Source organism: Hylobates moloch, unplaced genomic scaffold (assembly GCF_009828535.3).
Source record: "Hylobates moloch isolate HMO894 unplaced genomic scaffold, HMol_V3 SCAFFOLD_21, whole genome shotgun sequence".
NCBI classification, from domain to species: Eukaryota; Metazoa; Chordata; class Mammalia; order Primates; family Hylobatidae; genus Hylobates; species Hylobates moloch.
Genome location: NW_026652296.1, coordinates 43,829,398 through 43,854,235, shown reverse-complemented (window position 1 = coordinate 43,854,235; position 24,838 = coordinate 43,829,398). Strand labels below are relative to the sequence as shown.

Genomic DNA, 24,838 nt, shown 5'->3' with positions numbered 1-24,838 from the left:
ACAAAAGGTGGAAAGGTGGTTGCCAGGGTCTGGGTTGAGGGGGAAATTAGGGAGTTATTGTTTAATGGGTATAGAGTTTTAATTTTGCAAGATGAAAAAGTTCTGGAGATTGTTTGCACAGGTACTTAACATTACTGAACTGTACAGCTAAAAATGGCTAAGATGATGAATTTTATGTTACATATTTTTTACCACTATTACAATGAATACATCGTTTTTTAAATCAAGGCAAAACAAGGCTTAAAAGATTTCCTCCCAACATTCCAGTGGATCATCCAGCACATCCTCCCAAGTGAGCACAATCCACTTTTGAGACCTTTGCACTAAATACTTAATCTGTAGCCCTGTCCTCAGTGTAATCGGCAAAAGATTCTGTATTAAAACATAAAATCCTCTGTCCAGCTAGATGTTAAGATTTCTGTCTTTAAGGGAGATAAAACAGAATAATAGGAATGGCACCAATAAGGATCACGCAGACAGGTATATCTGGGTCCAATCCTGCCTCTATATTTAGTTGCTGTGATTTGAAACTAGTTAACCTCTCTGTTGTACACGTTGTACATTCCTGAGATATAAAAGAAGGATAGAAATATGCCTTCATGTTTTCATTCAACACCTAGTTATTGAGTGCTATGCTGCACCAGGAACTATAGTATATTAGTTACCTATTGCTGCATCTCAGATTACCCCAAAAACATGGCAGCATAAAACAAAATATATATCTATATATATATATATTGTTTCACACCGTTTTTATGGGTCAGAAAGTCAAGGGCAGTTTGGCTGGGTGGCACAGTGTTTCTTGTGAGGTTGCAGTCAGCATGTTGGCCATGACTGCAGTCAACTGAAGGCTCAATCAGGGCTGGAGGATCCACTTCCAAGATGATTCACGTGGTGGCTGTTGGCAGGAGGCCTCTGTTCCTCCTTGCACGTGGCTCTCCACAAACTGCTTGAGCATCCTCACGACATGACAGCTGACTTCACCCAGAGCAAGCAATCTCAGAGAGGGACCAAAATGGAAGCTACAATATCGTTTACAATCTAGCCTCAGAAGTCACACACCACAATTTTGAAATGTCCTATTGGTTATATGGGTCAGCCTTGTTCATTGTAGGGGACTGTATACAAGGTCATGAATATCAGGAAGCAAGAATCACTAGGATCCCAACTGGGAGGCGGGGACAAGTGGCTGAATAGAGCAGACAAAATTTCTACCCTCAAGGACCTTAGCAACTAAAAGGTAAAATAGACTCCAAAGAAATAACTACAGAAATAGTTATGATCTAGGTGCTTTGCTACAGTGGAAGAGTACTTGGTGCTATAAATGTGTTTAATATGGAGAACCAGATCGGAGCTGCCAGTTAAGGGAAGGTTTCCCTAGAGAAGCTATCCCTATGCTGATACCTTAAGAATGAGGAGGAGTTAGCCAGGAATCTGGAAGCAGAAGGAACAACTTGTGCAAAGGCCCTGAGGCAGGAACATGCTCAGCCCTTTCAAGGATCTGAAGAAGGCCAGTGTGTGTGTGCTGGGGGAAAGAAGTATATCAGTATGGGAAGGAAAAATATGGCATGAGATGACACTGGAGAAGTAGAAAGAGAACCGACTGTATAAACTTAATGAGCCATGAGGATTCATAACTTCATCCTAGGAGCAAAGGGAAGCTTCAGGGTGGCGGGGAGGGGGAATAACATGCCTGGATTTGGCATTTTTCAAAGATTTGCCTGCTAGGGAGACAGATTGGGAGTGAACAAGAAAGGAGGCAGTGAGAGCAGATGGGGGCTTTTCTAGGAGAAAGATTATTTGCCAAAGAGCTGTTATGGTTAAAAGAAAGACAGAGAGAGAGAGAGAATGTAGTTAAAGCACCCTGAACTTCAGAGGTGCTCCCAAAATAGTCTTTCTCTCTTCCTCTTAAAACAGAAACCTTCAGGGACACCTAAAATAAGATGATATCTGCAAAACATATATCTCTAAAAAAAGCAGACAAAAACACAATCACTTAGCACGGGCCTCATTAGGCACCTCATAAGTTCAGGCACTGGGGTCCTGAAGGAGTCTTGTGCACAGGAAATTCAGGAAGGGAGTCAGCAGTGAGCTTAAAGCCTCGCTCCACCACCAGCAGGAACCCGGACTGACCCACAGAGAGCGCTGAATAGCATTTATGATGCTTAATCAGAAAGCATGCAGCGTTGATCTGGAAATTAATTGGATGCTCGGATTTTTCGCACATCATGGAGAGTTAGATGTTACAAAGATTTTGACAGGAATATATTTAGTAACAGTATCACTGATGTTCAGTCTCAAGCAGGGGCCTGTATCTACTCTGGGGCTCATTATATTCTGAGTGACAACGGGTGCTTAGTAAAACTCCTTTGATTATGATGATCAACTAAGTCACTCAGAGTGTCTTTAATAGATAATGAGAAATTGTACCAGAGTTGGGGTTTTCTAAATATGAAATCAAACTGCAATTCTCATGACCCACTGTGCTTTTATGTATTTAATCATTTTTACTTAAGTGATTCACTACTTTAATAGGTAGTTTTAAAAGTTAACTGTACATTACCACCATAAATGGAAAATCTCACTTGCCATATAAATAAGACAATCATAAAAATAGATACTGTCTACCCCTAAAATCCGCCCTATACAGCTCAGGATGGGCACAGCACACCCTGAGAACTGCTGGACCTGGATGTGCTTGTAGTCCAGGGTCTTGGAAGGAACAGCCATGGTCATCAGTTCACACAGCCAGGATACAGGGAATATGCCCTTATGTGACATAGGGCATATATGATATAGGGTATATGTCCACACATTTCAATATCAATATAGGGAGAGAATGGTGGAGAGAGAAAGGGAGATCTCTCAAATTAACAACAATGAATATCGACTGAACCTGAAGAAACAGATGCTCTTTGGTTCATGGAAAGGGTGTGAACAGATGCTCAGGCCTGAACACGGCTCAGACTTTGCAGCTTCAGGGACCATCAGCTAAGAGACTTGTCTTCTGGACTTACTGCCTGGGGTGGGGACCAGGGCTCATTTAGCTTCTCTCTCTAATCTGGGGAGCTGTAAGGACTAGAATGGGTAAGGGTTCAGTACAGGGTTTACAGCTGCTGAAAGGTCCCTGTAGCATTTCCTTTATAGGAAAATCCTATGGATATACCTAAAGATAGGTATTTGTGAGGGTGAAACCTACCTGCAACCTCTTACACTGTTAGTGCAAATGTCAAATGGTGCAATCCCTTTGGAAAAAGTTTGGCAGTTTCTCGTAATGTTAAACACACACTTAGCATACAACCAGCAATCCCACTCCTAAGTATGTACTCAAGAGAAACAAAAACATGTGTTTATAAAATGGCATACACATAGCAGCTTTGTATTTGCAAAACTTGGAAATAATTCCAATGCCCGTCAACAAGTGAATGGATAAATAAAACTGTGATGTGTTTCTATAGTGGAATACTATCCCACAACAAAACAAACTGCTGCTGCATGCAGTACAATAGGCAAATCTCCAAATGTTGTTAGCTACCAACAAAGACAAATGCAAGAGTACATACTCTCTGGTTCCATTTACATGAAGCTGTAAAGCTGGCAGAATTAAGATATAGGGATAGAGATCAGAACAGTGGTTGCCTAAGGTAGGTGAAGATTAACTGAGAAGGGCATCGTATGGTGAGACGACTCCCCAGGGTGATGACAGTGTCCACTATCTTGATTGGCATGATGGTGACTCAGATTTCCATCCTGCTAAGATGCAGCATGCATGCTTAAGATCACATATGCTACTGTGAATTATACCTCAATTAAAAAACATGATTTAAAGCACAACCTATAAGCAAAAGAGCCAGTTTAGAAATCAGTTACCACCAAAAATGCCCTGCGAATGTGGGAAGAATGAGTGCGGAAGCCTATCCATGTCTTGCCTCAGAATTTTCACTGCCCACCTGCTCACCTCCCTAGGTTGTCTCAGGCGTAAATGAAGACGATAGATGTCAAGGCACTTAGAAACTATCCAATCGCTGTACACTCTAAAAGGGGTATAGTTTAATCATTTGTACCAATTTCTTAGAAATGCATCACTTTTTTTCCTTATTTGCCTTTTTAATATAGAATCAAGGCTTGCTCATCATCAAAAAGATTCAAACATTACAGAAGCGTAGATAAAATAAAAACTGCAATTTCCCTTCTCTCTCCTCTCCTTTTCCTCCTCTATACAACCCACTCACTTTCCAATTTTGGTGACGTGGCAGTTCTGTGTGGATCTTTCCAGATATTTTTTCTCGCCCAACTGCAATCATACAGTACACCGTATCATGCAACCTGCTCTTTTATTTAACAACATATTCTCTCCAACAGTGTGGATACGCCGTCATTTATTTAACCAAGCCCCTAATGATTGACATTTTGGGTTTCCCCTAAAGTTTTGCTATTATAAACTACAAGATGAATGTGTTTCCTTGATCTTCTTCAAATCCTTGTGTGACTATCCCTTTAGAATAAGTTCTTAGAAGTGAAATTTCTGAGTCAAGTAGTACATGCAATATTAATTTTAATAAACCTTATCAAATTATTCTCTGAAAAGATTGAATCAATGCATAGTCCTCCCAGGAGAATCCCTTCTCATTTTGATCTCAAAGACAGGAAAAATAAAGTTGAGAGAATGTTGAAATATTCAAAGATTCTCTGATGCCCTCGAAAAGCAGAAGCAGAGCTGACATCAACATGGCCTTATTTTCACTGCTGACTTGAAACTTCCATAATGAGGAAATAAAACGCATGATTTTAAAAAAATAAGAAAACTCATCAGTGAGATTAATGAGAGTTGAGAGCCTATGACTTGAACATTTTCTGGTTAATAGATGTAGGGATGGAAACAGTGTTGTGCCAATTACTGTAATTAAGCAGAAATGAAGACGAATGGAAGGGAGACTCTTCTGCCGGCCAAGCTTCAACTTAAATGCTGAGTCATGAGCTACTGGTGGAGGCCGGAAGGCCAAGACCTGGGCTAGTGCTGGGAAAAGGAAGTAGCTCTTATTCTCCCAAAGGTGTGCTTGGTGCTCAGAAACAGAGACAGAGGGACCCCTTCTCTACAAAAATAAAAATTTAAACATTAGCTACGTATGGTGACAGGTGTCTGTAGTCCCAGCTACTCAGGAGACTGAGGTAAGAGGATTAGTTGAGCCCAGGGGATTAAGGCTGCAGTGAGCTATGATTGCACCACTGCACTCCAGCCTGAGTGACAGAGCGATGCCATGTGAAAGAAAGAAAAAAAGAAAGAGAGAGAGAGAGGAAGGAAAGAAGGAAGGAAGGAAGGAAGGAAGGAAGAAAGGAAGGAGAAGGGAAAGGAAGGGAAGGGAAGAAAGGAAGGAAAGGAAGGAAAGGAAGGAAGGGAAGGGAAGGAAGGGAAGGAAGGAAAGGAAGGAATGGAAAGAGAAGCCATCCTATCAAGTAGTCCCAAATATCCCCTGTCTCAAGTAGCTCATCCTTCAGGAAATAGGACACCTTCCAACTAACACAGTTAGGCTATATCCCCCAAGATATTATGTTTTTCCTTGAATGGAGTCAAACTCTTTCCAAACTCTAGAGAATATGGCCCTGAAGGAAACTACGCCTGTTCCTGTGATGAAATGACCTAACAGGAAAAGCACTCGCCATCTTGCTGACAAGTCAGGAAGAACTCACAACCCGCCCAGTGGTCATTTTAGTCAATTTTGGGGGGAAATGGTTCTTTTGAACAGACCCCCTAAAAAAGGCTTGAAAGAAAAGTTAGTACATTCCAAAGCTGTGATTAGAAATCATCTGTAATTCTCTACCAGGAGAAGAGCACTTTATTATTACTTAAAATTACTCTAGTCCAATAGCCAATTGCTATATTTTATGTTAACTTTTATTTACAGGAAGTACAATGTATTCCTTTTGGTGCACTGTTCCATGAGTTTTGACAAAAGTTCATACAGTCAAGAGGCAGAAAATCCCCATCACCCAAAAAACTTTCCTCCTGCTGCCCCTTTTCCCACTCGCATTCCTGGCAACCACAGATCTGCTTTTTATTCCTACAGTTTTGTCTCTTCTAGAATGTTATACAAATTGAATCATACAGTATACAGCCTTTGAGTTTGGCTTTTTCAAGCATTTATTCTTTATCAATGTGGTTGCGTATATCAATAACATGTTCTTTTTTATTGTTGCATAGCACTCCCTTGTGTGATGTACCACAACATGTTTATCTGTTTTCCAGTCTGGGAACATTTGGATAACTTTCAATTTGGACAATCATAAATAAAATTGTTATATACATCCACACACAGATTTTTGTATAGAATTTAGATGTCCTCTGTCTTGGGATTGAGGGGCTCTATGGGAAACCAACTGCTATTTAATGTCTAGAAAATGTGACAGTCCTCAGAGTCATGGAGCCTAGAAACAGTGCGGTTGTCCCTGGAGTTCAGAATGCTTTACTCTGTAAATATCATTCTTACTTGGATAGCCTTGGTCTGTGAGTAAATGGGCTATGATAGGCATTGTGTAGCCATTCATCCTAGCTCTGTCCCCAGAATCATATAAGGACTCAGGCTGTGAACTCTGATGCCTTCAGTCCAATGAGACCAGAATATCACTTGCCCGTTTTTATTTTAGGTCTCATGTCAAGCTAAGCTAAGATACTTCATTCCTTTATCTTTTCCCATCAAATTTTGTATCTTAAAAGTTTCAAAAAGATATATAAGCAAGTATATCTCGAGATTTTTAACTGAATGAAATAAATTTAAATAAAATTCTGAGTATTTTTCCATTTGATTTTTTGAAAAATATATGCAGTTCCCAAATTTGAACAATAAATGTGCATTTATAATGTAGGATTATGCTCCCAGAAAGCTTAAAAAAAGTTAGAATTATCATAATTACATAATCCCTATTATACTTCAACTCTTAGACATAATTTTTAATCATTTAACTTCAAAAAGATGAATATTTTTAAATTTTTTTTCTTTTTTTTAATCACTATTGAGCACAGTTGAGTTAAATCCAGTAAGTATTCTGTTGGGGCTAAAGATTTTCTGTTCAAAGCACACGTAATGATTTCTCTCTTGTTTCAATTGTATTAAATTTATGAGACCTCTATTTGATCTCTAGTGTCAGTTTATTTCATTTCCATTTTCCACTTGTTTTCCTAAAATAACAACAAAATGCAATTAAAATGTGTAAATGATGCTGCTTACAACACCTCCATAGCTAAATGTGGTATAAATAAAAGTGGCACTAGCACATTAAAAAAGGAGGCTTGAAATATCAACATTTAATATGTGCACATGTACCCTAAAACCTAAAGTATAATAAAAAAAAAAAGTACAAGTACAGTAATGGAAAGCTGAATGTTTAAAGATTTGGAAACTCTCGGAAGCATGCTTATGTTGCTCTACCGAATTCCAAAGGCAAACAGTTTTATTTTAATAATTTTGTTAGCTGGGCATGGTGGCATGTGTCTGTAGTCCCAACAACTTGGGAGGTGGAGACAGGAGGATCACCTGAGCCCAGGAACTTGAATCCAGCCTGGGCAACATAGCAAGACCCTGAATCTGTTTTCTGTACCTATAGTTTTGTCTATAATAATAACAAAATAATAATAATTTTGTTAATGTTCAGAGCATGAGTGAGCTCCACCTGACAACTCTTATAATGTCAAATGATACTGATGTCAGCAAAACAACTTAGACAATTCTTGAAATTTGCTTATTTGTTTATCTGATACATTTGTTGAGAGTCTATTATGTGCAAATGGTATCAAGTAAAAAACCCAGTGCGTATCCTTGAACCACTTGGAGTGAACTGGAGGGGATGGAAAAGTGAGGGACATCTGTTCACAGCAGAGTGTCATGTGGGGAGAGGACATGTCCTTGAACCACTTGGAGTGAACTGGAGGGGATGGAAAAGTGAGGGACATCTATTCACTGCAGAGTGTCATGTGAGGACAAGGAACAGGGAGGCACGGGGGTTGGATGAGCTCTCTTCCTGGTTCTTGAAAGTGCCATGAATGATGGTGGTGGCAGGAATGGCAAAGAGCACCATGAGTCAGGGACGTGTCATCTCCAAAAGGTCTAGGGCAGAGTATTTCCTTCCCAAGAAACCAGTGTCCCATAATTCACCTGCTGGAACCCCTGTGCACAAAGGGATTGTGTGATTAATGTAGATTTTGGTGTTTCATCTTGTAGCAACTTAATAAGGTATGTGCCCAGCTTCCAAATGAAGGCTATAATCATTTTTCCATAGTTTATGAATTATGAAGTTGGATTCCCATCCCAAATGCTGTCCAAGTTTTTTGGCTTCAAAACCAATTAAAATGATGAATCGCTGTGAAAAGAACCAGAAGTGCATTTAATCTTTCTTCAGAACAGTTGGGGATCAGTCCTTTTTTGTCACATTTCACATTAGCTGGGAACATAAAATTGGTCTTGTTCAAAGGTAAGATTCAAACTACTTCTTCATGAAAGAGAACCAATCTACTTAACTTTTTTTTCCCCAGCTATTATAAACACAAAGTGCCTTGTACTTGCTTTCTGCTTATCTCCTAAGGTCACGACACTCTATTTCCATCTTCTCCTCTTAGCAATGTTATCCGAAAAAGAATCATCAAAGCTAAGATTAACTGTTACAAGAAAAAACAAATAAGCGAGAAGATTGCTGACAAGTTTTGGGGGTTGGTTTATTATGGATGCAAAAATGAGTAGAAACTCAAGTCCCTGAGTCCACCTTTCATGACGATAGTCCTGATCTTGCTATCATTTAATACAACTTAGGTCTTAATGTTCTCACTCAGTGCTGAGTGTGCTGGGATAAACAAGGTGTTCACAGTCTTGTACATTTTTTTCTTTACTTTTTATCATAAAAATGAGCTGCAGATGTCATGCAGTGCAGAGAGAAGAGAATGCTTTCTGAGTCAGAAGGTCACATTTTTTGTACTCAACCACTTATAGCTGGAAAAGCTTGAGCAAATTACATAAATTCATGGAGACTCAGTTTTCTTATCTGTAGAATGGGGGTTATAATATTTAATTCTCAAAACTGCTGTGGGGCTCACATAAAATTAATTTGTGCTGAATTACACATATTTGTAATTTATACATGAAACTTATATGTATACGTATAATAGCAACAGACCCCTGATACAGTATTTATTATTCATATACCTGTCCTTTTGACCGAAGGAAAAAACATCATCTAAGATGTGTTTAAGACAACGTTTCCAATCAATGATATTTGGACACAACAACCCCTTCGATGAGGTGACTCAGCTATCAGTGAACTCATCTTTGCTATTTTTAGAGCTGAAAAAGGAGAAGCAGGTGTTACTGAAGTTGTGTAATCAGTCTCAGGGGGAGGGCTATAAACTAGTGTCTCTGTCTCTCTCAGGACATCTGGACTCAAAGGTAGTGGCCTCAACCTCACCAGCCATTCAAAGGCAAGCAGAACGCTCACAGAGGAGGCAAGGGCGGAGAAGCTTTGAGCATCTCCACAGCATCAGAGAACACCCAGTCAAAAGAGAGGGAAACACAAATTGACTTGTACGTTGTCACCTTGACAACACAAATTTAGACTCTGGTTGCTACATTATCTTCTGGTTCCTTTTCCAGAGCTGCTCTCCTTGGGCTGATTCACACGGTTGCTATTGTAGACCCTTGACTGTACACCCAGTCTTTGTGGAACTCCAAGAATCAGGCTTCAATTGTCCTTTGAGCCAGCTACACTGGGCCCCTTCAACCCTCAGCCTTCTCTCCAGGCAAGTCCGTAACTGCAGCTGTGGTAAGCCCATCTGCAGGCTGCCCTCCTCCTGTCCTGAGTCCCGGAGGGCATCCCTGTGTGATCGCTGGCCTTAACCTCTCATTAAGTTATCAAAGCTACATTCCACTGCTTTTCTTAAACCCACGTCTTTCCTATTTCCTTCAACTTCAAATTAGCCATTGTTTCCACACCATCCTCTCATGACATGATAGGGAATGAAGTGATGATGGCTCACAGCACTGTTGGGGCTGCTTTTACAAGAAGCTCACTCAAAGTCAACTTATTTTTTTTTTTTGAAACAGGGTCTCACTGTGTTGCCCAAGCTAGGATGACACAGTTGCACAATCATAGCTTGCTGCAGCCTCAACTCCCAGGCTCAAGAGATCCTCCCACCTCAGCCTCCTGAGTAGCTGGGACTACAGGTGCGTACCACCATGCCTGGTTAATATTTTTTATACTTTTTTAGACAGGGGGTCTTGCCATGTTGCCCAGGCTGCGTCAAGGTCAATTTTGTCATCATGGGGGGCACAGAGAGACCTCAGCAGTGAAGGCCACTAGGAAATGGGAGAAATCAAACCAGGCTGGAACAAGGCTGGGAGAATCGGCCAGTTCTAGGGCAGTTGCCTAAGTAGAATGGGTCATGAATTCGGATCTGCTTCAAGCGATACTCAGGTCAAATTTGGACAATGAGGCCAAGCAAAGACTTGAGCACAGAATCAAAGCACACTTAGAGTTACCTATGTGCATCTCCATTTTTGCTAAATCCAAATTACACCTTATATACTGTCAACTTTTATTTGTCTATATCATTTGTTAGAATCTAGAAAACATACATTTTTTTTTCCAGGAAAAAGTCAGGGTATAAAAATAAGTGTGTATTGAAATATAAGCACATTAAAAAAAAAAATTAGCTCCTATTCTCATTCCTGCAGCTTGGCATTGAGTTTGTCTATAATTGGGTGTATTTAAAATTTTTAATTTTTAAATACACCCAATTTGAAAGAAACTTTAAGCGGCAGGAGTCAAAAATAATTCAGACCGTAATATTCATCAAAACTTGTTTAATAGCAGGAAACCCTCCACTCTGAACTTTTACTCTTCTTTCTTGCAGAATCAATCCCTCCAGCAGCCCTCAACTACCAGAAGCACAAAAATCCAATATTTTTTTTTTTGAGATGGAGTCTCACTCTGTCGCCCAGGCTGGAGTGCAGTGGCATGATCTCGGCTCACTGCAACCTCCACCTCCTAGGTTCAAGCAATTCTCTGCTTCAGCCTCCCAAGTAGCTGAGATTACAGGTGCCCGCCACCATGCCCAGCTAATTTTTGTATTTTTAGTAGAGACGGGGTTTCACCATCTCGGCCAGGCTGGTCTTGAACTCCTGACCTCATGATCCACCCGCCTCGGCCTCTCAAAGTGCTGGGATTACAGGCGTGAGCCACTGCCCCCGGCCAAATTCAATAATATTATGCTTAGTACTCACACACTTTCTCTTGTTTTCTTTTGCTTTCTTTGGCTCATTAGACCTCTCCTTCAGAACCAAAGAAATCCATTGTGACAACTCTGTTCTCAGAGCTGACTTTTTCCATAGAAAGAACTTCAGTCTGAGACATGCCAAGAAGTTCTTGACGCTCCCAAAATTAACACCTTTCTGTCTTTACTATTAGAGATTAACTTGTTTCAATGCCCATTCTCTTCTGTTAAAGCAGATAATATTGGGAAAGGCAATGTCTGAATGTATTTCGGCCAAGATGTGAATGGTTTATCAAAATCAATTTCTTCCTGTGGAAGAGTTTAGCTGGAAGGGGAGGAGAGAAAGCGAGAGACGATTATAACAGGGAGGCTATGGATGCAGAAAGGAAAAGCAGGGAATCAAAGGCAAACCTGCCACCCATTTCACAAATAAAAGAATCAGTATGGGCTGGATGCAGTGTCTCATGCCTGTAATCCTAATACTTTAGGAGGCCAAGGTGGGAGGGTCACTTGAGGCCAGGAGTTCGAGACCAGCCTGGGCAACACAGTGAAACTCTGTCTTTACAATTTTTTTTTAATTAGCCAGACATGATGGCACACACCTGTAGTTTCAGCTACTCAGAAGACTGAGGCGGGAAGATCACTTGAGCCCAGGAGTTGGAGGCTGCAGGGAGGAATGATTGTGCCACTGCACTCCAGCCTGGGTTACAGAGTGAGATCCTGTCTCCAAAAAAAAAAAAAAAAATGCAGATTCAGTCAGTCTGGGCTGGGGCCTTAGATTCTGGATTTCTGACAAGTTCTCAAGTAATGTCAGTGCTGCTGGTACACAGATCACATTTTAAGCCACAAGAAGGCTAGGATATGAGGTATGAACAAAGGTGTTAGCTCAGTGGTTCTCAACCTGGACTATACATCAGAACCACCAAAAGAGGTTTTGTTGGGTTTGTTGGTGGTTTTTGTTTTTTTTTTTAAGCTCCTGATGCTCAAGCCCCACCCCAGATTAATTAAATCAGAATCTAAGAATTGCTCAAGTATTTGTATTTCTAAAAGCTCTCCAGGTGATTCTCTTGTGCAGCTTGAGTTAGGAACCACTGTTAGTTGATAACTGAAGGTGCCATTAAAAATTCCATAATAATATATTAGCTCATGAAGGCTAATGAGACATCCCAGCTAAGGGCATCTTCCTCTGCAATAGCAACTTGCTATTGTACAATGGGGGCAAACAGTTGGTGCTCAATAAATTTGTTCAATGAAAAAAATAAGTGATTGGCTGAATGCATGAATGAATGGAAATGTTTGAAGTCAACAGTCTATAGAATGAAAAGGATTACAGTCCTATTACCAAAATAACAAGTGGCAGGATGAGTATTTAAAGACAGATCATCTTTTCCATCACTCTTTCAAATACCCCATAGAAGTACTTAAATCTTGGCCCACTTTTAAGCCTGACTTTGTTAATAACTGGAGGAGTCAAAGCCACAAATTTTCCACACCATTACTTTATTCCAGTGTTTCCCAAACCAACCAACAGTCACTATACAGTTTTGCTACTGGTGTTATTATTTACCTAGTATGTATCTTTAAATTGACTCACTTTTTAACATAAACAAGTGTATTTTAAAGGGAAACTATAAATCACTATTTCAAATAGAAAAGCAACTAATATTCCATGACATCAGTGGAATTGACTGTCAAAATAAATGCAATGTAAGCAACTGAAGCAGGGTGTTTCTGCCTGCCAGTGCTTGCCTCTGTCAGATAAGAAGAAGGATTAACAAGTACAGGGAGGTGTTAAAGCCATGGGGGCACTTAGCAGAGACTTTGTCACTGGTGTAATAAGAAGGATAGCAGGAGCGTTTTGCAAGGAGCCACAGTCCTGCCGTGCGATGCCATGTTATTTAACATGGAAAGCAGGCACCACGTGTAAGCATCTCATGGCATTTTCAGTCAATGATTGTCAAGTTGTACTCAGAAACCCAGGGGCCACCAGGTAGTGTTGAAGAGGCTCTAGAAAAAAAAGGAAGTATTTCAGATTCTGAGGAATTCAGTCATCAGTGTTAATTGTCTTATAGAGAGTATGATTTTTATTTTTTAAAAAAACATCCTACTTCTATAAGGAACAGCATAATCAACAGAGAACAAAGAAACAGGTTGAACCCTGCTGTTGAAATCAGGAGAATTAACCTTCTCATTGGAGGCATACTTGCTGGTTTAGGCCTCAAAGGCATTACATCAACCTTGGATGAGACAATTTACTAAATAAAACCATGTTATTAAAAAAATGAATGGACCATACAAAATAATACATTTCATGTGCTCCCCTAGCCCTTTAGTGAAGTATGGCCCTCTGTGGGAGGTTAAATTGTTAGCTAAATGTGTATACTTGGATTTAAACAGAATGATCCACTGATGTTCTAGGAAGTAAATGCACTAACTTATTCTTTTTTGCCAGGTATTTGTTTTTCTTTTAAACAATGCATGCAGTAGAATATGATTAATATAATTCTGATGCAGAAAAGCAAGATTGCACACTTAGGAGAGAGGCCTCTGGAGCCTGACTGCCTGGTCTAAATCCCTGCTCTGCCCTTCATCATCTGTGTGACCTTGGGCAAATTATTCAACCTCTCTGTGCCTACACTGCCCTGCTTATGGGATGAGGATGACAATAAGGGTATTACCCACATAAGGACATCGTGAGGATGAGTAATGCATACAAAATATCTAAGAGTCCCCTATACAAAATACGCACTCAATATGTGCTACCTGATATCATTATGGTAAAAAAAAAATTACACAAAATGTTATACGATGAAAACTAAGTCTTCCTTCCACCCTAGACCCCATGCCTCTCCCCAGGCAAAGCACTATAAAAAGACTGTTGTGCTTCTCAGAACTACTCTGTACTTACCATCAAGTTCATCCCTCTCTTCTATGCAAATGGGAGCCCACTATACACTGTATTCTACATACTGCCTTTTTTGCTTAACAACATTCCTTGGGAATGAGTTCATTGCCAGTTTCATATCTCATTCTTTGCCAGAGCTGCAGAGTTTTGCATCATATGGGTGCACCAGAATTTCTTTAACTCATCCCCAGTGTTGGAGATTTAGGTTGTTTCTAATATTTCATTATTACAGTCACCGCCAGAATGAATATATTTAAATATACATCTTTAATTTATATGGAAGTATGTCTTTAGGGTAGAGTCTTAGAGGTGGAATTGCTCGGTCAAACAGTCCATTCATGTTTATTTTGGTAGATATTGCCAAGTTTCTCTTCAAAGAGATTGTGCCAACTTCCACACCAACCAACCACATACAGAAATATCTGTGTCCCCTCATTCTCAAAATAATATTTTAAGTACATTAACAAGATATACAAGATAATCAAGTTTTTTAGTCTGTTTGAGCTGATATAACAAAATATCTTAGACTGAGTAATTTATAAGCAACAGAAATCTATTGGCTACAGTTCTGGAGACCAGAATTCCAGACCAAAGTGCCAGCAGATTTGGTGTCTGGTGAAGGCCTGTTCCTCATACACAAGGCCTTCCTGCCACATCTTCACATAGTGGAAAGGTTAAACAGGCTCCCTCAGGCCTCTTTTATAAGGGCACTAATCCCATTCATGAGGGCTCCACCTCATGACCTAATTACCTCCCAAGGACCCCACCTCTTAATACAAACACACAGGGGGTTATATTTCAACATATGAATTTTGGAGGGACACCAACATTCAGACTATGGCACCAAGGAATGCTATTATATTGAAACAGTTATCAAAAGATTGAAATTACACATCTGTGAAATGCTAACATATGTCCTTTATTAATGCATCAGATAACAAAATCTAGTGGCAGGTAGGGGTGTGCTGAAAAGATACTTTTTAGCATACTGGCAACAACCCTAATGTGGAATGAAGATACATATTGATGATATGCTCACAGGTACTGCTAATAATACTGTTGTTTGTACTTCCCATTCATAATTGAAGGAAATGCTTGATTTGAGGTGGTGGCTAGTGCAAATAATGATGTAAATTTTTCCACCCAAGTTTTAGAGCCTATCTTGGAGCCAGCTCTTAGAGCTTCATTCCAATGAATGGCAGCTTATTTTTAATATATCAGGTCAGCTCCAGGAATGTACGCTTTCAGGGAAGCTCTTAAAATTCATGTGTGGGAATCAGCCTCCATCTAGCCTAATACTTGCTTCACTGGCCTTCTAAAATAGCAAGCCGAGCAAGAAGACATAGATAGGCAAAGGCCACTCTAAAGACGCCCTCCGGAGGTGTCTGCCTCGGCTGTTACTTAGAGCAACTGTTCGCTCCTTCCTGCAATACAGCTGCGCTCCTCCACCACAGGGTTTTGGAAAACATCAATTAAATAATATATTTTAAACAACTTTGAAAAAGATAAAGGGATCTTTTTAATTTGGGGCACCCTATTAGCCATTAAGAATTAATGTTATTATCTCCTTGTCTCTTTAGTGCTTAGAACTTCTCCCAAGTCTGCTGATAATGGTGGCAATGAGGGCCAAAGGATGGAGCTGCTTAGCTCTGGAAAATACTGGTCAGGCACAGAGGCTCATGCCTGTAATCCCAGCACTTTGGGAGGCTGAGGCAGGCAGATCACTTGAGGTCTGGAGTTCGAGACCAGCCTGGCCTGGCCAACATGGCAAAACCCCATCTCTACTAAAAAAATACAAAAATTAGCCAGGCATGGTGGCACACCTGTAATCCCAGCTACTCAGGAGGCTGAGGCGGGAGAATCACTTGAACCCTAGAGACAGAGGTTGCAGTGAGCTGAGATTATGCCCCCGCACTCAAGCCTGGGCAACAGAATGAGACACTGTCTCAGGAAAAAAAAAGAAAGAAAGAAAAGGCCGGGCATGGTGGCTCACGCCTGTAATCCCAGCACTTTGGGAGGCCAAGGCAGGTGGAACACGAGGTTAGGAGATCAAGACCATCCTGGCTAACACGGTGAACCCTGTCTCTACTAGAAGTACAAAAACAAAATTGGCCTGGCGTGGTGGTGGACTCCTGTAGTCCCAGCTACTCGGGAGGCTGAGGCGGGAGAATGGCATGAACCTGGGAGGCAGAGCTTGCAGTGAGCCAAGATCACGCCACTGCACTCCAGCCTGGGCAACAGAGTGAGACTCCATCTCAAAAAAAAAAGAAAAGAAGAAAAGAAAACGTAAAATGTCCAGCCACCCAGGACACAACTGTGTGGCCTGACGGTTCAATTGTATCACTCCTCTTATCTGGAAAGTGCTCCAGTGACTACAGAAGTTGCTAGAATTTCCAGAAGCAAGAAGAGAGTGATGGGAAAAAGTGTCAAATCCACAGTGGAAGAACCCTGTGTCACTAGAAAATTATATGACCCTGGCAACCTTAGGATTATGGAAGAAAGATTTCAAACAAATTTCTGACTATGTATCTTTTTCTAAATTTTTTGAATGCTGAAGAAATGTTAAATTTCATTAAGTTTTACAACCAGGTTTAATATAGACATAAATCCCTTTAATGTTTGTTTCAGTCAAAAGTGAGCTGAACATTATCGTTAAACCAGTGCATGTGGGAGAATTATTTGAGGAAAATCAAAATAGGCACAGTTGGGAACATTAAGCCATGGCCATGTTAGATGCAAGTAGGCGCAATAGCAAAATTCTTTAGGCTCTAATGGACTGGGCTATTTTGCTTCTCAGTTTCCATACATATGAGCTTTGTTCTGGGGCAATATGGTTGCAGTTTGAGAGTCTATCTGGAGAAGCTCATTTCTCTTTCATTAGTCCATGAGCACAGTGCAATTTCAGCTAATACTGTTACACAGCTCCTAGCTGGGTTATTTGGTTAAACGCCTTCAGGGAAAGTAGCAAGACAGAATAAAAGGACAAATGCGATGTGGTTTCTTGTTCTGAGTTCCTGTAGCTATGGAATTACATTGGCAGTTAATCATTGCCACGTTGTATTCGTGATCATAAACTCCTATTATTTAAGATGTTATTCAAGTCTCACAAGAAACATCTTGTCTTCTGTGGCGCAATTTCCTTGAGGTTGGGTTTGTGCACAACTATAACTATAGAGACCTGTTTCTTGTGGTTCGTGGACATGCTAGTAGGTATATAGTGCCACTTGTGTGAAATTGAAAATGACATTCCCTACTGGTGGGTGAACTGGGAAACAGCACCCTCTCTCTGGGCAAATTAGAAAAGATGTCCCCTTCTGGGTGGACAAATGAGCAAAAAGCAGCCCCTCCGGGCTGACCAATTCTTTTTTAAAGACTTCTCCACCTTGGGGTGTGGGGGTGGTGCACATGGCTTGGTAAGTCCAATGCAGACCCTAGTTGCTCCCTGTGGGCAGGAACCCCTGGTGCACAACCTGCACAACTGTACACGACAGCCCTGATTACAGAATCCATTTTCACAATTTTGTAGTTGGACCACAGAGTTTGCCCCTCAGTACTCTAAAAATATCTGTTCAATCACATCAGTGGATGTCCACATTAAATACATTAGCCTTCTTTCTTATGGCAAGTAACTGCCACTCTCTGCCAAGGGCAGTGTTCTAACCTTGGAAACAAACAGGACACTCGTACGTGGAGAAACAGAAGAACTAGAGGAGGGTGACCCCTAGGGGCTTGACCAATGGTGGGCAGTGGAGTGGTGGAAACCATGGTGGCACCTCTTCACCGTCGCAGTGTAATGCTCTCCTCAGCCTCCATCAGTACCCGGTGAGCTGAGGCTCAGTATCTGTCTGATAACCCACCTTTGACTAGCATAAGACACAGGAGGAACAAGCTTCAAACTCCCAACAAGGTAGTCAGACTAGTTCATACCAGATTCAGTGGCTGGAGCCCAGGAGAGAACGAGGTATGGGGCATGTATGTCTCAGAGCAAAGATATCTGCCCAGAAAGACAAAGACTCAGTGAGATGCTGTAGTGTGGGCTATCAGAGGGCAACCTGGGAGCCCAATAGGCCTAGGGCATTGGTCAGGGATTGGCAAGCTCTTTCTGATAAAAGGCCACTTGGTAAATACTTTAGGCTTTGTGAGGTTTTGTCACAACGACTTATCTCTGCTGTTAGAGTGCAAAAGCAGCGACTGGCAATTCATAAATAAATGGATGTGGCTGTGTTCCGATACAACTTTACTCACAAAAACAGGCCATGGGCTGATTTAGATGGTGGGCCATATTTTGTGACCTTTGCTGTAGGTGATCAAAGAAAGAGGACACAACAGGAGAAGTCAGGTGAGGCATTGCCCATACTGCGTGGGGCAACGTGCTTGCCACCTTACAGCCCTTGTTCCATTTTATCCTCACAGCAACCAACTAGTAACAGTTTTACCACCTACATTTTGAAGATGAGGAAACTGCAGTTTCTAAAAAATAGGAAAATTTCCAAGGTCAAAAACAGCCTTATTTCAAAACCAAGTCTGTTTGACTTGAATGCCTCTCTTCCTTCCCCTACATCAAGCTGGTACCTGCAGACATATTTGTCTAGGGCAGCCCAGCCAGGGAAGCCCACTGATCACAGAGGCATTAAATTCCAGATTTGGGGTATGGATGGGCAGTGCCAGGGCCAGGTGCAATCTCAGGAGCCTCAGAAGCTTCTCTGCGGATGTAAAAGCAATAGGCACAGCCACCATTGACTGCAGGAGCTCCCACGTCTCTCATCAGCAGCCGTTCAGATAGACAAGCCCCAAATCTGAAAGGTGTCACCTGTGGGCCTGCATCTTTGATAGCCAGGCAGTTCCAGCACCTCATATATAAAAAGCCAGAGGAATCTGTGAATATAAGTGACTGTCCTTTCTTAGCGTGGTGCAGTCCATCTGTTTGAAAAGTACACACTGCAAACAATGCCAAGTTGTAATTATTAAACTTTCTAGCTAAGAGCAAGTCTCGTCTTTCTTTCTAATTGTGCATTCAAATATTCAGAAATCAAGCCTTAGAATTATTATATATCGGGGATGGGTTTTTTCCCCCACGCATTAAACTTTTAGAAGAGAACATGAGCCATCATCAGAAGTTTCTCCCAGAAATAACTCCCAGAGAAGCCCTGAGGTCAGCTTGGAATCAACCCAACCTTCTCACTTTCAGTGTGATGGTACAATGATAATTCAAGTTCTCAGTGATGACTCTGAATCATCTCGATCCTGAATCATCAGAGATTAAATTATTTTCACCAAACAGCTAGTATTTTCTAAAGCAGGAAAATCGATTAAAGGATTTCAGTAAAAAGTTAGAGAAGTCCAAACAAAGCGAGCATCTGGCAAGCCTCGGTGACCAGAACGTTAAATTCACCAAACACCACCTGCTCCAAATGTCAATGTTAATGGCAATTATAGAAAACTCCAGTATCATTCAAGGCCAGTTTAACTTACTCGGTACACAAATAACTTTATGGGAGACAGCATTGTAATTCAAATCAATAAATGACTCGGTTTGGCTGTAAAAGCGTAAACAGAACTCTTGCAAATTATTGTTCCTCCTTGCTAGAAACCATTTGATTTTTAGCCAGAAAACCTACAGCCAAACAAGAATAACAACTGTTTGCCTTCCTTAATGTTCAGTGTAGACTGTTACCCAAGGAATTAAGCATTAGTCATCAAAACTTAATTGCAAAGGCAACAAAATAATTGGGGTTCCTGAGTTATCATCCATTTCAACATTCAGAGGCCAATTTGACACCAGAGAATACACGGTCTTTCTTCTTGTTATAAAAGTGGTTGCGGAGTTCTGAGGGTTCTCTGCTGTAAGCTCTGCTCTCAGAACTCTCCAGGTCCTCCTTCCAACCCCTGCCATGTCCGGCCAAACTATCTTCCCAGAGTCAGGAGCAGAGCCAAGAGCCTCAGACAGAACCCAGTGATAATTATCAGCCCAAAAGATAAGCCCGAGTGGAAAGTTTGAGAAGCCAGTCACTCAGGCAGCAGCTACAAAGGGATAGACACTCTCTAGTTTTCCCTCACTGACTTCATTTCCCTCTGCCAGCCTGATAGAAACATGGTCTCAGTCTGCTCATGTTTTGCCCCTGTCCTCCCTGTCTCCAGAAGCGCCCTTAAGCTTCAAAAGATTCATACAGCCTTCCAGAGAGGGAGACGGGGGCCTAGTGCTGGTTTTCATCATCTGTCCACTCCAGCTTCTGCAATAACACCATTCCCATTGGCCTCGGCGGTCAGTTCACCCAGATCCTACCTAAACCCTGGATGCTTATTGTCCTGGCCACCCGAATGTCTTAGGCCAGCTAGTTCTCAGTGTCACAACCTCACCAACCTCCACTCCCTGCTCTGCACTGGGGATCAAGGGAATGCAGGGTGGAGCTGCCCCAAGCCTGTAGCTCAGATGCCTCACAGGAGTATTTCTGATCTGCAACACTATGCCCCTGTTGTGAGCTGAGTCCCAGGCCACTCTGAGGTTGGACATCCCAGCGTGCCCCTTCCCACTCCAACAGCACAGCTCAGAAGGAAGAGGCAGCCTCAGGGGCCTGCTGAGTGGCCACTCGTGCTGGATTTCCACCCACCTCACCTTAGGGAATTTTAATTTTTTCTAAAGAGAAACAAACCAGATTGGGCAGATACTCTTCCAAATCTACTGCTTAAGTTTCAATCTCAGCTTTGAAGCCCAGAAAAAAAAGTATTAACTTGTGTTTCTCTCGATATTCCTACCCCACTAACTATACCTAAGAATGCTCTTATCTCTGAAAAATTCAGAGGTTAGGAGAACAGAACACACTTGGGGAAGACAAGTTACTATTTCAAAATAGTATCTCTGAAGAAAACGTAAATCCAAATATCGCATGGGAAGTCAGTGGGAGAAAGGCCACTTTCTCCCAGGAACAAGGGTCTCCCAGGAACAAGGATTGTGGGCCAGATACAGAATTAAACTTTAAAAGTGAATGAAAGCAATCTGGGGTCTAAGCGGGGAAGAAGTCGAAAAACTGGCGACTTGCTGGTAATTATGGTCAGTGGAGACGAGAAGACTTCCTCCTCTCTGAAAGCCAAGTGTTGAATGAAGACCTAGATCCTGGAATAAAGGATCGACATGCTTAAGACTCCAGGCAAATGACTGGGCCAAATTTCAGGGTGACTCCTGCCCAAGTACAGCATTGATTTAAATAAATTAGCATTACAATTCTGATTATTACAACTACTGGTGATTTTGTCATCTAAACAATAAAACAAAAATGAATGGAATTAGTGCAGTTGCTCTTAAAAACATTATGCCACTACATTAGGCTTACAAACTCAAGTGTGTCACAAACTCAAGTGTGTCACAAAACTAGTGTCACCTTATGATAAAGCACAGTTCCTAAATATGTCTCAGGACCCATAACATCAAGAAATGCCAAAGCTGGAATGTGCCTCTAACCCAGTGTTTCCTGGCCCAATGTATACTGTGAACCAAGAAGCCATTTGGGGTCTTCATTTCAGACCCCCAAAACAATGGAGAGGAGAATGAGATGAGGAAAAAGGAACTTGAGAGAGATCAGCTTCTCCAGGCAAGCAGAGAAGAGAATGGGGAAGGAATGGGTTATTCACTAAACAATGGTGGGTCATCTCCCATCATAGACCAGAATAAAAGGCAGACCAACTAAAGACCTGTTAAAAAAAAAAAAAAAAAAAAAAAACCCACAAAATTGCTTAGACAGTTTTAGTGGCTACATAATTCATTTATGTGGGGGAAAGATTCTCAATGGGAAAAAGGAAGGTGCTGGATGACAGAGAATAGTACACTTTTGACCATATGCTGTAGGGCATAAGAGTTCATACAGATACTTATTGAAGTTTGTAATGGTATATTTCTTTGTTTGATCTTTCGATTGATGTCTGTTCCCGCAACTAGGCTATAAGTTACATAAGGGCAGGAATGCCACCATTATATTCCCATACTTAGCAAAGTCTCTGACATATATTGGACTCTTAATGATATTTGTTGAGTGAATAAATAAGGTCAATTGTGGACAACGTCAGGGCCTTGGGCAGGGGTTTAAAACCCATAAGGGGAAAGGAAAACAGCCTATGCTAGTCTAAAGGAAGAAGCTGGATGTGAGCCTTCTCTGTAAAGCAAAGAAACTCTAGAGGCCATCTCACTTGTGATGTGAGAACTAGAACATCTGGCCATCTGTCCAAGGAAGCATCAAGGAAGCTTACCCTACACCCTGGGTTCCAGGTGAAATCCATTAATCCACAAGGGATACATCAACTTGAAAGGAAGACAGTCCTGGAGAACACAGGGCTTAAATTTGCTAACCCCTTGAAGGCTTGAAATAGGATGAAATGGGGAAGCCTGAAAGAGAATATCAAGAGAGGATAGAAAACTCCAAAGACATGCTTTAGCTCCAACACAATTTTGTAAGGGTTGGTCCAGTGCAGCACACTAACCCAGCACTCCAGGGAAGACTAGAAACATTTAACGTCTCCCAGCACTTTCCCTTTACTGCACCTCTGGCTGTGCGGACCTAATGAGATGCCTTGTGTTTTTCAGAATGCCGAAGCAAGTTACGACTTCAGCAGCAACGACCCTTATCCTTACCCTCGGTACACAGATGACTGGTTTAACAGGTAAACTGGGCCTTGGAAGGTCTCTTTGACTTTAGGCTTTGGGGTTTTATTTTACTTTGTTTCAGGCTTGACTACCACTAGCAAAATAATCCCCATGCTTCATTAAATTATATTGTGATTTTTCTTCTTGGTGGCTACATTCTCTAAAGTGAAATTTTTAATATTACAATCTTCCTCTAGAATAATCTTTTGACTGTCTTGTTCTGCTGAACTTGAAATTATTTGCTACTTTAATCCATTAAAGAGAAAAGGAAATAGAAATAAGAAGTTCTTTCTCAACCCATTACGAGGTGATTTAAAACATGCTGATTTTGCTTTATGTGTTGAAACTATTGTAGAGAATATTTTGCCCCATGGGTCTGTGTCTATGTGTTTTTGAAAAGCATTCTGTACGTTTTCTGCTATAACCCCATAACAGCTCATGGAGTCCCTTTCAGCAAAACAGTAAGTGTGATTGTCAGAGGTTTGAAGTATTGCTTGGGACAAAGATCCTATCATGTCAAACTACCCAAACAGTCCTTCCAAGAGTGTAATTTTCTTTCAGCTTGTTTTGCCACTAAACATGGAAATGTGGTCTCTTTTTTCTTCAAGTAAACATTTTGCTTAAATGGTTAATTACGTATAAGAGATATGAAGAAATAAAGATGTGTGGCTTGCTCAATGAAAGAATACTATAATTTTTAAACCTAGTGTTTCCCTGTTATTGATGTCCCTGGGTGAAGGTAATAAAAACATATGAACTTCAATTAGTTGTATAAAAATACGTGATGTGCAGAGCACTTTATCCATTTTTTTTTTTTTATTTCTCATGGGACTTTAAGTAGTAGATAAAACAAATGTTGTCATTTTCAGTTTAGTGATAAGGAAACAGGCTCAGAAGGGTTGAAGGGCTTCTTTGGTCAAACAATTAAAATTCAAGTGAAAGCCAAGATTAGCCCCACGCTTCAAATTGTTTCCAAATCCACATTTGTACTATTCTTTGCTGAGTATCATTTGTATTATGTGATACAGGAAGCATGATGACCAGAATATGTTCAAGGGTAGAGCCTCGGTGGACAGGAAGCTTAGATTCTGTCTCTAAAGTTAGCAAGTTGCCCTGAGACCCCTCAGTCTCATCAAGGGTTGACACAGGGTACACAGGTTTTGAGTACAAATGCAGAAAATAAGAAAAAATAAATAAAATTTAATTTTGTAATATTTTGTAAAGATCATTGCTGATGTCAGATAGCACAATTCGTTCTCTATCCACATCACCTGCAACCTACAAATGACATGCAATGCTTGGAAGTGTGTGTTTGGAGGATGAGAATGTATAAAAAAGGTCTGAAAACTTTCGGTAGGAAGTGTGTTTTACCTCTGTGACTTCTAACCCTAGATCGTAGCATATATTTAGCAAATAAACCATTTCAGATACAAGAATGTGAAGTTACCAAATGTGTGCCATTAAGCTGGGGTTTAGACAGAATTGGCAATGGCCATCCAGGGCATGGTGCTGAGAAGAGCCATGAGAGGGTCTGGCTTCAGCAGGATTGATTATCAACTGTCCACATGAATATCAGAAAGCACAGTGGCAACATATCCACTGGATACTTGCTGTCTTTCTGTAGCTAATAGGTACTAAATTAGTCTTTGATGGATTGATATAAGCACAAAAATATAACCAATGGAAAGATTTTCCCCCAATCTCATTTTCTGAACCCAAACAAAATCTCCCCTAGTCAAATCTTCCTAGGCAATGTGCTGTAAATATACTCCTTAAAAAAACTAAAAGGTTCCACTCCAAGATGGCCAAATAAGAACAGCTCTGGTCTGCAGCTCCCAGCATGATCGATGCAGAAGACAGGCAATTTCTGTATTTTCAACTGAGGTTTCTGGTTCATCTCATTGGGACTGGTTGGACAGTGGGTGCAAGGGGTCAGGAGATTTCCCTCTCCTAGCCAAGGGAAGCCATGACAGACTGTACCTGGAAAAATGGGACACTTCTGTCCAAATACTGCGCTTTTCCCACAGTCTTAGCAACCAGCAGACCAGGA

General features: G+C 41.1%; 1 protein-coding gene across 1 annotated transcript in view; it reads left to right on the top strand.

The window, feature by feature from the left end:
* The window catches only part of PCSK2 (proprotein convertase subtilisin/kexin type 2), a 262,157-nt gene that overhangs the window by 158,008 nt on the left and 79,311 nt on the right, over positions 1-24,838 (top strand). Inside the window, exon 6 of the mRNA XM_032142938.2 lies at positions 22,729-22,805. Coding sequence (XP_031998829.1) covers positions 22,729-22,805 — 77 coding nt within the window. The remainder of the gene's footprint in view (positions 1-22,728; positions 22,806-24,838) is intronic.